Here is an 18,939-nt window from a genome sequence, read left to right on the forward strand (position 1 = left end):
AGTGTCGCATACTATAAAGTATGCTTGCACCCAGTTGGCTTGCGCGGGCTGATTACACTTGGTTCACAGTTTACACACACATCCAAAGCCACTATTCAAGAAGTAAAAATATTTTTTGCTTCAATACGTAGCAGAATAAATTTCCTTTCCAGTAATGCATTATTTGTTGTATTTTCTTAAATAATATCGCTGCATATATACGCGAGAAAAAGGAGCATAAGTGGTAGGCGGGAGGTCAAGAGGTGTACATCCTACCTGTGAGGAACCTCACACCATACTGAGCCAAGCAAACCAAGTGAGCACACATGCACCAGCTGTGGCAGGCTTAGCTCCGCCCACTTTTGTCCGTCATCCAACAAAAAATGACGACTCCCCAATTATTTCTTTAGAGATTACATCGGATGACAGGCAAAGTCGTCATACTGATGTCAGAGCTTGACAAACGCATGACGACCCAGGTCATCATTGGTAAGTCTAAGGGTTAATGCTTGCCAGCAACTCTTCACTAACAGCACTGCACCACACTCAAACTGAGAACCAACTAAACTTCACTCAAACTGAACTGACACGCGATTGAACTTGTTCTAATCTGTTATTCATTCTATATAAACTTGCATTGTTCAAGAATCATCTTCTCCAACATTCTTGGACGTGCTGGTCTTGCATCAGCCCCTAGCAACAACAGATACTAACTAGGAGACATCAAAACATGCCAGAGTTTTCCTACATTACATAACATTATAAATCATTTAACATACAAACTTAAACTACATAATTTAACAAGCAATCACTTAAATAAAACATTATAGAGAAAAAGAGCACAAAAGTTAATGTATTACTTATGAAATAACTACGTTCACAAACAGCAGGTAAACTGGCAACTGACTTGTACCGGAACTAGCTACCGAAAACACCAGGAAACATCGAGAAAAAGGTCGGTTACCTAATTGGCAAATCTCGCGTCTTAACATTACCCCCTCCCTAGTTCTTTGTCGTCCCGACAAAATCACACAATGTATACAAACATAAACCCTGATCCTAATGAAACATCTAACTATACACAAAATAATCCTTCAACTTATCAGGTCTTCTTCCCTGCCACCTCTGACAATGTCCCTGCTCCTCCAAACAGTCCACTTCTCCAGGAAAGTCTTGGTCGTCTTCTTGATTCACTTCTTCTCCTGGGGAACTGTCGCCATCCTCTTGCACTTCAGCTGCTTGTTCCTCCTCAACGTCCTCAGCTGCAGGTGAGCACTATTCCTTGGAGACATCCCAGCTGTACTGTCCTGGCCCATGGCACTGCCACAGACGATTTATGTGTACCACCTTAGGGCGAAACTTCCTGCCTCACCGAACGCAATACATTACATCTGATAGGCGGTCCAAAATGGTGTAAGGCCTGTCCTATGGGCTTTGCAGCTTTGGTGACTGTCCCTTCTTTCACTGAGGATTGTATAACCAGACTTGGTCACTATCCCAGAAGCTCACCTCACTTGCCTTGGCATCAAATGCACTTCATACACCTCTCCTGAAAACTTGAGGGCTCCTCGCATGTGATGCTGTACCTCAGCCAGCCTTTCCTGAAGGTGCTTCGCATATCAAGTGGTGTCTGTAGGCAGATCTTCACAAGGTGGTCTTCCTATCAACAGATCAGCGAGTGAGCGTAACTCGTGGCCCAACATAAGTTTTGCAGGGGTATAGCTAGTAAACTTTTGGGATGCAGACCGATATGCCATCAGCAATGCAGCTGATTTCTGGTCCCAATCCTTTTATCCATCTATGCAGTACTTGGCCAGTTCTTGTTCCAGGGTCCGGTTGAATTTCTCCACCATCCCATCTGACTGTGGCCTTAGTTGGGTCGTCCTGGTCTTCTTGATCCCCAGTAACTTGCAGCACTCAAGGAACACAGCTGACTCGAAGTTTCTACCCTGGTCTGAATGTAACTCTTGTGGCATCTCAAAACGACAGAAAAACTGATCAACCAACACCTGAGTAACAGTAACAGCCTCTTGATCAGAGATAGCATAGGCTTCTGGCCACTTTGTGAAGTAATCCATGCCAATACATATATACCGGTTTCCTTTCTCAGTGAGTGGCAAAGGTCCAGCAACGTCCACTGCGACTCTTTCCATCGGTGCACCCACTTGGTACGGCTGGAGAGGGGTGCAACCACGTTTCTCGGGTCCCTTCTTGGCACAGCACACATCACAGGCCCGACACCACTCTTCAACATCCTGACGCATGCCAATTCAGTAGAACCTCTGTTGCAGTCGACTTAGAGTTTTCTTCACATCCAGGTACCCACTAGTGATCTGGTTATGGGTCTCATCTAAGATCTCGGACCTCATCTTCTTCAGAACCACCAGTAGCCAAGACTTGCTGCAGCCATCGAGTGTCTCCCACTGACACTCCTCAAGCTTGGCATCTACTTCTTCCTTAAGCTGTTGCTGTTCTTCCTTCAGTTCCCCCCTGATGGTATCTAGCAGTCCTTGCATCGTCACTTGTAATTCCCTCTGTTGCTCCTCTGATGCCTCTTCAAGTTGTTCATATTGTCCTTTTTGTTCTTCATGTTGTGCCTCTAATTGTTCACTCTGTGGCTTCAGTTGTGCACTTTGTGCCTGTACTAATTCTTTGAGTTCTTTAGTTTGTACCTGTAACTGTTCTTTGATTTCGTTCCTGAACTCTTTCTGTTCTCCTCTTTGTGCTTGTATTAGTTTCACAATCATCGCCAGGGAAGTTTCCTCCTCCTGCCCAGCTCGAAGCCTTTTCCGCACACCTTCTGCTTCCATGTTGAAGGTTAGACTCACTGCAGTCCTGAAAAATAATCCACACTCCTGACACCAGTGTTATGTCGCCACCCCACACTGCCACAGGCGCCAACAGCAGTAGATCAGTACAGGAAGGATGTTGCCCTGTGAGTTGTTTTTCTTATGGTCAGCCTTTAGGTGTACAGTACACAAGATCAGCTGAGACAAAAATAAACACTGACTTCTTAAAGTTCACTGTCTTTATTTTCCAAATAATTCCATTAATGCTTTTCAACTTCACTGTTCTCACAAGTGCTGGAGCTATACACACTTTTGCTAACAGCCATTTCACTTAATGCTTAACAACACTTCACTTATTACACAAATAAACTTCACTGACAGTAATAACACTTAATGCTTGCCAGCAACAAGTCACAAACTTCACTAACAGCACTGCACTACACTCAAACTGAGAACCAACTAAACTTCACTCAAACTGAACTGAAACATGGCTGAACTTGTTCTGATCTGTTATCCATCCTTATATAAACTTGCATTGTTCGAGAATCATCTACTTCTCCAACATTCTCGGACGTGCTGGCCTTGCATCAGCCCCTAGCATAAACTTGCATTGTTCGAGAATCATCTACTTCTCCAACATTCTCGGACGTGCTGGCCTTGCATCAGCCCCTAGCAACAACAGTTACTAACTAGGAGACATCAAAACATGCCAGAGTTTTCCTACATTACATAACACTCCAAATCATTTAACATACGAACTTAAACTACATAATTTAACAAGGAGTCACTTAAAACATTATTGAGAAAAAGAGCACAAAAATTAATGCATTACTTATGAAATAACTACGTTCACAAACAGCAGGTAAACTGGCAACTGACTTGTACCAGAACTACCTACCGTAAACACCGGGAAACGTCGAGAAAAAGTTGGCTACCTAATTGGCAAATCTTGCTTCTTAACAATACTGTATAGATATATGTATATATACCTGTTATATATATATACTGTACTATAAAACCTCTACAACTTGGCATAATACACGTACAAGCCTTGCCAAGTTAACCTATTTGCCGAGTTGTAGGGATGAACTTTGAGTTCCACCCCAGCACACACACACCAAAAAGGAAAAAATGGAAAAAATCAAAATGTTTTACAACAGATAGTAAGAGCTGCCTTACCATGATTCCATGCAGTTGTAGGGTGTATTCCAGGCATGGAGGAGGACTTTTGGTAGTTTTTGGAGGTGTTAGGGGAGCTCAAGATCACTTTTTGGCACACCTTTACTGTACTGTACTTGACACTGTACGCTCTATGAAGCACAATTAACACTATAAAGGCCATTACTATAATGTATTTATCACTTGTACTATACAATACTGGGGAACTAAACACTTAAACATTACTGTACAACTTGGCATCTTACCAAGTTGGGGGAATTTTTGCCGACTCACTTCCTCTCACGTGTCCATTTTTGGGAATTTTTGAATTTTGATTTTTTAAATGAATATTTGGAGCCTTCCCAAGTTGTAGAGGTTTCCGACTTGAAGGATGACGAATTGTAGAGGTTTTACTGTATGTTCTGTGTGTGTGTGTGTGTGTATATATATATATATATATATATATATATATATACTGTATCTATCTATCTATCTATATATATATATACTGTATCTATCTATCTATCTATCTATCTATCTATCTATATATATATATATATATATATATAGTGTATCTATCTAGCTATCTATCTATCTATCTATATATATATATATATATATATATATATATATATATATATTATAATTGTGTGTGTGTGTGTGTATAGTGGTGTGTGTGTGTGTGTGTATGTGATATATATATATATATATATATATATATATATATATATATACAGTATATATATATATATATATATATATATATATATATATATATATATATATATATATATATATATATATATATATATATATATATATATATAAGCAGGGAATGTGATCTTTATTTTGCAGTTGTGAATTGTGACTGTTGAAGTTGAATTTAAGTTTGTGTTAATAACTCTTTTGTTCTCATGGTGTGAGTTGCTGCTAGCACGGAAAGCATTTTTCCATTACAGTAAACCCTCTTGATTGCGAACCTCTATTTATTCTTGTTTACATTCAGTCTGAAGTGATGAGGATCCTGAAGTTCATTAAGAAAGAAGAGTTCCAGCCATGCCTTCATCAGTGGTGAGAAGGCTGGAACAAGCATTTGGATGTAGGAGGGGATTGCTTTGAAAGGCTTTGTTGTTTTTTTGGCTCCTGACTCATCTGAAACATGAGCTCATTAGACTGCAGGCCAAAGCTACCCTTCTACAATCCACTGTCCTCCTTTTGGGGGAAGGGAAGTAGTTGAGGAATGATTGTATAACCAGGCTGTGGAGCTGCCTGGTTATATCTGTGGCACTACTTGAAGACATCTCTTTCTAGCACCACTTTGAAAGAGATGGACTAAAGTATGCATCAGATGTTCAGTAGAACTGTGTTTGTCATTTATTATCAGGACTTTTTTTCACGGTATGGATATCATGCCTTCATTCACAAATTGAGATGACCATCAAGCTTTGGATTTAATAATCTTTTTGATTTATTTTTCCACTATTCCCTGCAATTATACTGTGTTCACTGTAATTAGGCAGAAAATTACCATCTCTCCATCTTGAATGTTGACTTGTAACAATATAATATTACTAGAATATGATGTTAGTCGCAACTTAGTATTATGGAGAGGATGTAGAGTGATTGTTTTGCCATATTCTGCCTTTGAGCGGTGGGAATTAAGATGCAGAGACTAAATCTTCACCTTATAATATGAATGAGTCATAGTGTGTTTTATAGAGGGTTCACTGTATGTTACTTCATGTTACAGTAATATACCACTATTATTTTTAGTTTTTGGTTTTGTTAATTTTTTATTTATTGTACTTACTTAATTTAAATTACACTTTGTCAGAAGAGCTCAATGTGTAGCAGAGATGTGGCTAGGAGGAACCCCAGACACTTGCCCACTCCCGTTCCCTCCACCGGGAGAGAACATGCCACTCACACTTTCTCTCTCTCCCTCCCTCCCTCCCTCCCCTCTTGGTTCCCCTTGCCCTGCTTGGCCCCACAGGTCCAGTTGGAGTTGCTGCTGCCGCTGCCATTGCCTCTGCTAAGAAGCGCAAACGCCACCACAGTTTCGAGCTCAACCCATCTATACGCAAGAGACAGCAGACCAGGCTGCTGAGAAAGCTAAAGGTAAGATCATGGTGGTTCATCACCACCATCTTTGACAGGTTCCCCCCCACCCACCCACCTACCCTGGAAATCCTCAAAGATGGGATGACCGAGACAAAAAGTCCTCAAACATGGGATGACTGAGACAGAAAATCCTAAAACTTGGGATGACTGAGACAGAAGCACCTCCAGGATTCTTTATCTTTACACACCTCTCACCTTCCCAGATACTCCCTTTCAACTTCCTTCTCTTTCTTATACACTCCACTTTCTTCCTCCATATCATGTAAGGTCTGCCTCTACTAGCCCCACACTCAGTCTCTTCCACTCTCTTCTTCCATACCACATAAGGTCTGCCTCTACTAACTGTACGCTTAGTCTTTTCCACTCTCTTCTTCCATACCATATAAGGTCTGCCTCTACTAACACCACGCTCAGTCTAACATTCACAAATTTCCATTGGCACCTTTGTTTCATTTCGCATCATTTATAATGGCTCCAGCGTGCTTGCATATGTGGGCTTTAATCATGTAATGATGGCTGTCCATGCTGCTCGATTTTTGGCAGCCTCCCTATTCGGTCTCTTATCCCTGAGGTCACACTGTGATCTCGTCCTAGGTCTTTTTTGGTCTGCCTCTTGCAACCCTACTCCCAACGTTCACACTTCTCATTTTCTGCACCCAGTTGTCATCCCCCATCCTCTCCAGATGCCAAAACTATCTCAATCTACCTCTTCACATCACAGCACAATACACTGAAGCCCTATCCTTGCTCTTAACTCTTCCATAGCAAACCTACTCCCCCCAGGCCTTGCATTCAAGGACACACTGCACATCTACCTAATCATTGTCATTTCTGTATGTTTCAGCATGCAAATATCCTCTTATATACTGCCAAGATTTCATTACCATACAGCATTACACTCCTAACACATGCTGCATGCAAAGATCCCTTAGCATGGAGGGAGAGCCCTCTCAGTGTCAGGAGAGGCAACAGCTCCCCGAACCTCTTCCAACTCCAGCCCCACCTCCAGCACATAACATGTCTCCCAAATAACAAAACTCTTCCACACACTCAAGAGACTCACCAGCAAGTTCAGTCCTTTCACGCCTGCAAAATCTCCAACTGCTCTCCCCGGCACGCCGCACACATAAAATTAGCATTATCTCGCAGTCTACCTCAGATACCACTACTTCTCTTGTGCACCCATTTATCACAAACACTGCACAAGATGAAATTGCTTCCCATGCCCTTGTGGCAAACTGCACACAGCCACTCTCCCTCTTCTTTGACTGTACTGCCTCCAACCCTTGATATCATCACTTTTGTTTTATCAGCATTTACCTTTAAACCCTTGTGCCCCATACCATCTCTCCACATCCTAAATCTTTCCTCCACCTCCCTTTCATTCTCTGCATTCAGCTCCAAATCATATGCATACAACATCTCCCACGGGAGTCTGTTTCTGAAGTCACGTGAGAGGGCTTCAAGTACCATGATAAACAATATGGACCCAAAACTGACCCCTGATGCACACCAACATTCATGGAATACTCATCACTCAAATCTCCATTCACTCTTATCTGGGTGCGAGCACCCACATACATGGCCATAACCACCCTAGCTGTATAGTGTATATGTATTGTGTATATATATAGATAGATAGATACTGTGTATATATAGATAGATAGATAGATAGATAGATATATTTATATACACACACCCACTGCAAATTGAATTAGGACCTACACACAGAATTGCTATGGGAGAGTTGTCTGTCTTTGCTTTGTGTTTCCACCTCTACCAAGTGAATTTGTTGGGCAAGAAGTAATTGGCAACTCCTTTGGTGTTGGCAGGAGATGGTGAAACACTCAGCACGTCAGTGCTTGCCCAGAAGCAAGAGTGGGAGTACAGTAAGGCCTCACTATAATGAACTCATTTGGGGCCCAAGGAATTCAGAAAAATGCGAAATTCTGATAAAAGCAACATCCGGACTTCCCCCTGCTAACCCGGACTTTTTATGATATATCAGACATTAGTCCGGATCTCATGAACAGTTTTTAAACTGTTTTGACTACCACTGCAGTACTGTACTGTGTTATAACTTCACTACATTAATCAGATGTAATAGTATATATAATAATACTGTACTGTACAGTGATAAACATGTCTTTTATTTACCTTATTGTGGTGAACATACCTGAAGTGGTCAGGCAGTCCGGACTGCTTCTGGCTTTATCGAACTTTTTCTGATATATAGGAATTTAGTCCGGTAGCTCCTCGAGTCCGTTAAAAGCGAATTCCGGTCTACTGAAGTCCGTTATATTGAGGTTTTACTGTATATGTTCCCATCACTCCGAGCTTGCACCTCCCTCTTTTTTCATATGCATTGCTGTTTGCCCTGTTATTTTCCTAGAGGCGAGTTGTCATGCCTGGAAAGTACTGCTTAAGAGATGAGAGGGTCCGTATCATTGCATGGAGGCAGGATAATGTCCCTATCAACACAATTTGTGAACGTACTGGACACGCAAAGTCGACCTTCATGACGATTCTTGCTGCAGTGCACGGCCTTCCACCTGAGCACAAGCATGGTGGTGGAAAGAAGAGGACGAGTTCCAGAGGTACAAATATGCTTCTGAAGAGGGAAATAATCAAGAATCCTTGACTGACAGCAGCAGAATTGAAGAGAATGCATCCCCAGCTGTTACAAGACATTTAATTTCGAACTATCCAACACCGCTTGCAGAAGGAGCTGGGTTTGCCAAGCTGCACTGCAGCCAAGAAACCGCTTCTTACTGACCGCATGAAGAAGCACTGCAATAAGTTTGCCAAGAAGTATGCACACTGGACATTGAATGAGTGGAGAAAAGTTATATTTTCCGATGAAAGCACATTTTAAGTGTTCCAGGTGCGTTCTGCCAAGGTTTGTCGCCCTGCCTCTCGTAGTCGATATGGCCCTGCTTACACGGTGCTGACTGTTAAGCATCCACAATCAGCAATGATATGGGGGTGTTTCTCAGGTGAAATGGGAAGGGAAGGCCTCTACTTTCTTCCTAAGAACTTGGTGATGAATGGTGGCCGGTACATTCAAGTTCTGAAAGATCATTTGTTAAACTTTTTTGCCATTCATGAGTGTGACTTTTTCATGCACGATTCAGCTCCATGTCACAAGTCAAGAAAGGTGACAAAATGGCTTCAGGATAATTGGATTGAGGTCCTCAACTGGCCTGGGAACAGTCCAGATCTAAATCCGATTGAAAACTGCTGGGCAAAGATGAAGAAAATTATGGCAGAGAAGAAGACACCCAGTCTGGACAACCTCAAGACTGAACTGACAAATGTTTGGTGCAAAGAAATGTCCTTAGATTACTTTAAAGATCTAACTGATTCCATGCCAAAACGCATCCAACTCGTCTTGAAAAACAAGGGAAACATGATTTCATGTTAATGAATGGCACTTCATGAACAAACATTGTGATATACTGTGATTTCTGTGTTTTTTAATACATCGTGGGGGGCGGTCCTAAGTCAGTTTGCAGTAGTTATATATATATTGAGAGAGAGAGAGACTGAAATTGGTGAGAGAGTTCAAATACCTGGGTACAGTGATAGACAAGAGAGGAAAATGTGGAAAAGAAGTTGAAAGTAGAGTGACATAAGGAAGAAAGGTACCTGGTGCAATGAAGGCCTTGATAAGAAAAGAGGCTTGAGTATTGCAGCTGCACGAGGCTTACATGAAGGAATGTTAGTGCCAACTTTAACATTCTGATGTAAGTGTGATGTGGCATGAAAATGAAAAGGCAAGACTGAGAGCAGTGGAGATGGGACTGCTGAGGAGTGTATGTGGAGTACAGAGAGTGGATAGGATATGAAATAATGCGATTCGTGAAAGATGTGGAGTGAGGAAGTTTGTGGACACCAGAATCGAAGAGAGTGTACTGAGATGGTATGGTCACGTGGAGAGAATTGATAACAAATGAGTGGTAAAAAGGTATATCTTACCGAATTTGAAGGAGGGAGGAGGTGAGGTAGGCCAAGGAGATGGTAGAGGGATATGGTGGATGAGTGTGTGAGGAAGAGAGGTTTGGAAGTCAGTAAGGCTAGGGGACTGACAAGAGATTGAGCTGGCTGGATGAATATTGTGAGGAGAAGCGCATAGTCAGGGATTTGGCACCCCTTTTTAACGTGATAGCATCCGGATTGACTCCATCGGAAATGTTTATGTGAAGCTACAGAATGTGGTGACTGATTTTGGCGTATCAGATAGAGCCAGGATTCCAGGGACTTGAATGATGAGTGAACGGAAGCGTGGCCCATTGGATTGGGCAAACTTGGGCTGTCTCGACATTGCTACTTGTCACCCTACCCTAGGGTGGGAAAGAAGGTTCAGATGATGATTATATATATATATATATATATATATAATATATATGTCATTTATTTATCTGTTGCCAGATGCCTTAATCCCATAAGGGGTGCCCACAAACAAATTGCCTCCATGTTGCCCTGTCCAGTGCCACTTCATTGCCTTGCTCCCAGCTCACACACCTCTCTCTCATATACCTCTCCACTCCATCCCTCCATCTCATCCTCAGCCTCCCCCTCCCCCCCCTCCACCTCACTTGCATACACTCCCCTTGTTAGTCTCTTGCTCTCCATGTTCTCCACATGGCCAAACTACGTCAGTGCATTTCTCCAAATGCTTTCTAATACATCCACATCCACACCACAATGCTCCTTCACTTTCTTATTTGTCAATCTGTCACTCCATGTGACTCCACTTGCTCCTCTCAGATAACTCATTTCCACTGCTTTCACTCTTGACTTGTGTCTTTCCAACAAGGTCCAAGCTTCACTTCCATACATTGGAATTGGTATCACAACACTGTCATGCAGTGACTTTTTTTTTTTTTTTTTTCCCCATGCTCACATCCTTGTTCCCTATCACTGCATTCATAGATCCAGCATCCTTTCTTCCCTGTTGTACCCTTGAAAGCACTGCACCCTCTAAACTTCCATCCTTACTCATCACACTACCTAAGTACTTAAGTGCACTCACATTTTCCATTTCCTCCTCATCCAGCCTGACTGTACATTCAGCGACTTCACATCTCTCAAAGACCATAACTTTCCTCTTCCCTACATTCATCATTAGATTCTGTTTCTTACACACACTCCCAAACTCATTTACCAAGCCCTGCAGTTCCCCTTTGTCTTCACATAACAATACAGTATCATCTGCAAACAACAGTACTGGGAGTTTCCAACACTACCCTCACTTATTAGGGTTGCTCCAACATCCAGTGCCCTACCTTGTATCTCTTGTACAACCCCACCCGTATACAGATTGAGCAACCATGGAGAAGTGACACATCCCTGTTTCAATCCAGCATTCAGACAGAAAATTTCACTCAGTTCACTATTCACACACACTGCAGCCTTAGTGGCCTCATACATACGCTTCACGGCATTCAGCAACTTTCCATTTGCTCCATATATCCTTAATACTTTACACATTCATTGTCTATCTGTCCTGTCATATGCTTTCTCCAATCCATGAAGGCCACATACAACTTCTTTCCAGTCTCTAGAAACTTTTCCACTTAAGGCCTAAGGTTTAAATCAGTGCCCTCGCACAATGAATGAGTTTATGCGTGGCAGACGAGCGGGTTCACTGCAGAGTCATTCACTGTGAACAACATAACCTATGGGAAAAATAACATGGGCAGCACCACTCCCTCAAAGTCCACTTTTGAACCATGGAGGTGAACTAAAGGGCACATTTCAAACACATACAGTACAGATATATAAAATATGAAACACATTGTAGTCCTCACTGGCTTGCACCACTCCCTCAAAGTCCACTTTTGAGCCATAGAGATGTACTAAAGGGTACATTTCAAACACATACAGTACAGATATATAAAATATAAAACACGTGGCAATCCTCATTGGCTTGAATACAGGTGGTTCCAAGGCAGGGAGATACACTTAAGGTGTCTCTGCCACATCACCTTCCACTCCCTTGTTCCCGACACCAGCCCCGTCATCACCACTTGACTGAACCACTGCCTCTACCTCATTCACCTCTCCAAAAAACTTTCAAAGTCCAAAGATGGCACCACTGACATCACATCATCGTCTTCCCCAGGAAGTGTAGCAGGCGATGTAGAGGCAACTGGCTCCTGTTGTTCTTGAGTTCAGTAGTAGCGTGTGATGAGTGTTTGTTTTCTTATGTTGACTTCCATATTGTGCCTTTCAGTGTAATAACAAAAAGTGGTCTCTACTCCACTGAGTACTTCCTGTGCCCTAACGTAGCTGGTTTCATTTGCCTTGATGAGGTCAGAGCATCCACTGCTGCTAGAATATTATTGATCATCAACTTAGGCAAATATTTGTCCTCCATTGGATTCTGTATAACAGTTTGCTCAGATCTGACCTCTTGTGCAATGTCTACTGGGGGGGGGGGTCATTCAATATGGGAGACGGCGGTTATGGCCTACTCTCTTCCTCGATTTCATTCACTCTGGGTTCAACTCGTTCATTACAGTTTTGTGGACCTGATTACCCACTGCTCATTCACTAGGCGAATCGTTTACACTGAATACGTTCACTGTGCGAGGGCACTGTATCTGATATACACAACCTCTTCCCTTCCTGTTCTTCTCCAGCTAGTTCCTATGTCATTTCCTTAATTCTGTCAATAAGTATCCTACCATATACTTTTCCTTTTACACTAAGGAGACAAATACCCCTGCGTTTACCACACACTTCTTTTTCCCCTTTTCCTTGTACTGGGAATAATTATATCTGAATTCCAATCCTCCAGGACTCTACCTTCCTCCCAGGCCAATCTGCACATCTGCCATATCCATTCCACTACAATCTCTCCCCCATGCTTCAGCATTTCACCATGCACTCCATCATTTCCAGGGACTTTCCCCATTTTGACTTTCTTCACAACTTCACCTACTTCATCCTACTGATTCCTTCCTGTCTTCTCACCTCCCTCTTTCTCCCAGCCATTCCCCAGCCACTTATACTCTCATTCCTTTCATTCTCTATGTTCAACAATTCCTTAAAGTGTTCTCTCCTTCTGCTCACCTTTTCTCCCTTCTCACTCCGCTTTTATGAGTGACAAGCCAAATGGTTTCATGTACACCAGGAAACCATTTACTATGCTGAGTGGTAACCATATAACCAAATTATGGCACCTGGTGGTTTAGTGGGTAATTAAGGCGCTCCAATTGGATGAAGCCTGTGTAGGTTCGTATCCAAGGGGTGGTTAGGGTTTATTGCTCACATAGTGCCACTCAGGGATGAGTGAGGCTGGTCACTCACATCTTAAATGTCATGACCAACTTGCCTTGTCCTGGGCTCCTACGCTCCTCATGGGGCGACATAGGATTGGATGATGGATGGATAGACCTTTCTCTCCTCGACATACATCTTCATCACCCTGTCTAACTATTTATAACCTTTTTCCAGATTTTCTTACATCCCTCCACTTTGCACTCAAATTCTTTTCAAATTCCGCATCTGCTGTCTTGTTACTATCTCGTACTAATCTTTTCATCTCTTTCTTCCTCTCTACATATAACTCTCTCTTCTGTCTTTCAGCTTCCTTCATGCCCTAGTTTCTTATGGACTCACTAGATGCTTTCTTTTTCTTTTGTGCCACAGCCTGTCTCACGTATTCACTCCACCATGCTGTTCCTTGCACTCCCTCTTGTCTTCTCTTCACCTCACACACCAATTCATATGCTGCACAGATTTCTTCTGTGAATATCTTACACGCGCCTTCCATGTCCCCCAACTACTCCGAATCATATTTACCCAATCACTCCTCCAGTTCTCTCTTATATTCTGCCTTTTTTTCATCCTCTTGCAACCTTTCTACCTTCCTTGTATGGACTACTTCCTCCTGTCCCTCCCTTCTCCTCCTCCTCCATTTAATTTGCACCTTGACTTTCACCACCACCAAGTGGTGGTCAGAAAGTACACTCCATTACACACCTTCTCATTCTATCATCCACACACACATAATCAATCATTGCCTTCCAGAAATTCAGTTCACCACCCTCCCTTCTCATCACTTGCCATGTATCTTTGGATTATTTTGTATCTAAAGAAGGTATTGGGTATCATCAACCCCCTCCCTGCACAGATGTCCATTATAGCACTGCCATTTTCATCACTTCTGCCGGCATACACCACTCATCAACTACTCCATCCACCTTCACAGTACCTACTTTTCCTTTCATATCTCCAATCAAAAGCACTTTCTCATTCCTTTCAAACTTTTCCATGCACTCTTCTACATTTGTCCAGAACTCTTCCTTCAGTCTACCTGCACTCTCTTGCATTGGCGCATACACACACACAATCGCCCACATATGTAGTCCAACTTGCAATATTACCCACACAATCCATGAGTCGACTGATACTTTCTTTCATTCTCCTTCCATCTCTTGCACACAACAATATAAACTTCTTCTTTTACCCTCTCATTCTCACCCACTCTTGGCATATATCCATCCATACTCCCATTCTCTCACAGTAACACCTCCATTTTGTCTCAGTTATTCCACATACATCCACTTTTGCATCCTCAAGCACTTGGACAGTCTCTCTCTCTCTCTCTCTCTCTCTCTCTCTCTCTCTCTCTCTCTCTCACCTCATCATTCACACCTCATACATTCCATGTCGAAATATGTACCATGTCCCTTGTTCTTTCCTTAGTTGTCACCTGTTGGTCAGTCCTGGCCCGAAGCTTCTTGTTCGTGTTTTTAGTTAGTTGTTTGCCGGGGAGGGGCACTAACCCTCTGCCAACCCACTTCCTGTCACATAGGGAACACGTTTTGGTTAGTTATTAGGTTACCAACCAGAGTTGTAAATGATTTCCTGGTTTACAGGAAATCATTTGGCTTGCCACTCATTGTAGATCTACCCTAAAATAGAGTACTGCTACACTAAGTGGGTGGATGATGGGCACCCCAACCTACCATGATAAATAATAATAATAATGATAATAGTAATAATAATAATAATAATAACAATAATGGTAAGTAAATGAAAAATTATTATTATTTTTTCATTAATGTGATGATGATGATGATGATGATTATAATTATTATTATTATTATTATATTTCATAGGGGGTTGAATTGAAATACAGTACTTGATATTGAGAGCAAGAGGCACGTAAAGGGACCAGTGAAGAGGAAAGAGGAGTAGGTAAATGATGACCTAGGAAGAGAAATGAATGCAAATTACTCTGAAAATCGGAAGTAATTCTGGAAAGAAGTGCAGAAATGTAAAAGGGACATAGAAAGAAATGTGAAAGTGTGAAGGATGTAGGTGGTATATTATTAACCCATGGGGGTGAAGGAAGAACCAGATGGAAAGATTATTTTGAAAGTCTGATGAATGGGAATAGATAGAGCAGAGCCACTGTAAACATAATTGTTTTTGGGGGTGTGCAGAGAAAGAATGCAGTGCCAGGAAAGATGACACTCGCACAGGTGAAGAACACTATGAAGCGTCTGAAAAATGGGAAAGCAGGTGGGGTTGATGAGGTGTATGCAGAGATGATAAAATGTAGTGGAGAGAGCGGAATGAAGTGCATGTTCGAGATATGTACGATGGCATGGATGAGTGAAACTGTGCCAACAGAGTGGAAAAGGGCTGTGATTGTACCCTTGTACAAAAATAAAGGGGAATGAAGTGAGTGCAAGAATTATCGTTGTATAAGTTTATTGAGTGTTGTAGGGAAGGCATATGGAAGAATTATTATAGAGAAAGTATGAGAGATATCAGAAGTCCTGGTGAGTGATGAACAGGGTGGTTTTAGGAGTGGTAGAGGTTGTATGACTCAAATATTTGCAGTGAGACAGATAGTGGATAAGGCTTGTGAGAAGGACTGTAAGGTGTTTATGGCATTTATGGATCTGGAAGAAGCATACAACCAAGTAGACAGAGAAGGATTGTGAAAGATTTTGCACATGTACAGTGTAGATGGTAAGCTTCTAGGTGCTGTCAAGAGCTTTTATGATGGTTGTAAGGCATGTGTACGGGTAAATGGGCATCTAAGTGAATGGTTCATGATCTGTGTGGGCATGCGACAAGGTTGTGTCATGTCCCCGTGGTTGTTCAGTATATACAGTATATATGGATGGGGTGGTGAGAGAGGTAAAAACACGAGTAATGGATTGAGGGATGACATTGGTAATGAATAGTAATGGATGGAATATCTCAAAATTATTGTATCCTGATGATGCATTGCTACTTGCAAATACTGGACAAGTGTTTGGTAGGCTAGTGCAGAGTTTTGCTGATGTCTGTGAGCATTGTGCCTTGAGAGTAAATGTAGAAAAGAGTAAAGTGTTGGTTATTGAGAGAGAAGGTTACTCCCAGTGTGATGTTACAGTGAATGGAGAGACGCTGGAATTGTTGAGAGAGTTCATATACCTGGGTACAGTGTTAGAATAGAGAGGAAAATATGCAAAAGAAGTGGAAGGTAGAGTGACACAAGGAAGGAAAGTAGCTGATGTTATGAATGCCTTGATAAAAAACAGAGGCTTGAGTATTGCAGCTGCACAAGGCTTACATGAAGGAGTGTTAGTGCCAGCTTTAACTTGATGTGAGACTATGGTGTGGCATGAAAATGAAAAGTCAGGAGTGAGAGAAGTGGAGATGAGACCACTGAGGAATGAATGTGGAATACAGAGATTGGATAGGATTTGAAATAATATGATTCATAAAAGATGTGGAGTGAGGAAGTCTGTGGATACCATATTCAAAGAGATTGTGTTAAGGTTGGTATCGTCATGTGGAGAGAATGGATAACAAGTGAGTGGTGAGAAAGGTATATCTGAGCAAATTTGAAAGAGGAAGGAGGCCAAGGAGAATGTGGGGGGATATGGTGGATGAGTGTTTGAGGAAGAGAGGTATGGAAGTCGGTGAAGCTAGGGGACTGACAAAGATATCGAGCTGGCTGGATGAATGTTGTGAGAAGTGCATGATCAGGAATTTGGCACCCCTTTTTAAGTGACAGCATTCGCATTGACTCTCAGATACATTTACTGTATGTGATGCAACAGAATGTGGTAAAAGTTTCTGGTGTATCAGATAGAGCCAGGATTCCAGGGGCTTGAATGGCGAGTGAATGGAAGTGTGGCCTATTGGATAGGGCAAACTTGGGCTGTCTGGATGTTGCTACTCCTCACCCTGCCTTAGGGTGGGAAAAGAGGTGCGGATGATGATGATGGTGGTGGTGATATATCTTTTAGTAGTATAATTTTTTAATCATTATTTGTTGTAGTATAATTGTTATTTATGTTTATCATCTTTTGCAGGCCACCATTGATGAATACTCAACACGGGTGGGGCAGCAGGCGGTGGTGGTGGTGGCAACACCTAGCAAGTCTGGCAACAATTTCAAATGTTTTGGTGCAAAGCCATTAGAGGATGTTGTAAGGACACTGCTGTATTGCACTTGAGATCGTTTGGTCTTATGGAGAGAGTGGAGATTGAGAGACTGACTAGGAGAGTGTTTGTGAGTGAGGTGGAGGAGGGGAAGGAGAATGGCAGACTGAGAATGAAGTGGAGTGTTTGCGAGTGAGGTTGAGGGAGGTATGGGGATGGGGGAACCATGGATGAGATGGCAAGCAAAAGCTTTTTTTTTTTGGGCAAGCAAAAACTCCCCCCCAGGAAGAAGGAACCAAAAGCCAGGAGCCCACAAACGGTATCTGAAGTGATCATTTAGTGATTCTATAGAAGAGGAAGACCTGGATGACTCTTCTGGGGAGGAATATAAGCCAGTGGAGGATATTGAGAATGGGGATTGCCCCATTCTCCTCCCCCGTTCTCTCTCATCCCGCCTGGCTGGGTGGGAAAACGTAGCTCACAGCTTGGGAAACTGGGCTAGAAACACGATGGACGGCCATCCTGCACTTATTTCTCCTATAAGGAGTACTTTTTTTTTGCTTTTCCTTGATTTATATATCCTTTTGGATTGTTTTATGCAATAAAATTTTTTACGTTTTTGGTCTGGGATTGGGTGGTTATAAAATTGCAAATATGCCTGGTATGATACGGATTAATATTTAGTTTCAGTGGTACAAGAGCTGTGGGCAGAAATTCAGTTTATTTTCATTTTTTCTGTTAATCTTCAGTAAAATGTACATAATTAAGTGTTATACACAACTTATTATCGATGCCTTTCTTTGTTCAAGGAATTTAGTGCTAAATTTGGATGTTACTTTCAGTTCTTAATTCTGTTTAGCGAACATGAAAAAATGCTGGAACTTAAAAAAATATATTGTTTTAGTTAACATCAACTATAGCAATTCCATTAGCTTTTTTATTTGGATCTTTATTTGAAGGAAGGTATGAAATGACAACTGTACTATACAGTCACTACTCGTTTTACGTTGATTCGATATACAATAATTCGCTACAACGATAACAGGAAAGTTCCACCCCACAATCCGATTTCTGATTAATTTCCTGCTGTAACGATATTGCCCTTAAAAAATTTCGTACAAAGCGCCAGGCACATGCAAGGCGACAGTCACTTGTCTCAAGCAAGATGGCGGCTCCAGCGTGCAGAGCATTGTTTTGGTTCAGTTGTGGTCCCACCATCCCTTCAAAGCCCTGTCTTTTCCACTCGTTCATGTTTGCCCCCCTGCTATCGTCACCTCTCAGCCAAGCATCGTGCTACAGTAGGCCTATACATTGTGTAGCACCAGGCCAACGTTACACAAGTGTGATTGTTGTGTTGTTGCAACGATTTACTGTACGTGAGTAATGCCGCCTATATTAGTGTGATAGTGTTTGTTTTGGTCTTGGAGATGACTTTGACTGACACAGGAAGTGATTAAGGTGGGTTGTCATTTTTATTTCAGTCTTGGGT

The 18,939-nt window shown here is 42.1% G+C and overlaps 1 protein-coding gene across 1 annotated transcript in view; it reads left to right on the forward strand.

Moving 5' to 3' along the window:
* The window catches only part of ewg (DNA-binding protein Ewg), a 113,136-nt gene that overhangs the window by 25,540 nt on the left and 68,657 nt on the right, over positions 1–18,939 (forward strand). Inside the window, exons 4-5 of the mRNA XM_080286320.1 lie at positions 5,920–6,044; positions 17,381–17,497. Coding sequence (XP_080142446.1) covers positions 5,920–6,044; positions 17,381–17,497 — 242 coding nt within the window. The remainder of the gene's footprint in view (positions 1–5,919; positions 6,045–17,380; positions 17,498–18,939) is intronic.

This window comes from Coenobita brevimanus, chromosome 111 (genome assembly GCF_032717465.1).
Source record: "Coenobita brevimanus isolate Jiangsu-jjx chromosome 111, ASM3271746v2, whole genome shotgun sequence".
Lineage (NCBI taxonomy): Eukaryota > Metazoa > Arthropoda > Malacostraca > Decapoda > Coenobitidae > Coenobita > Coenobita brevimanus.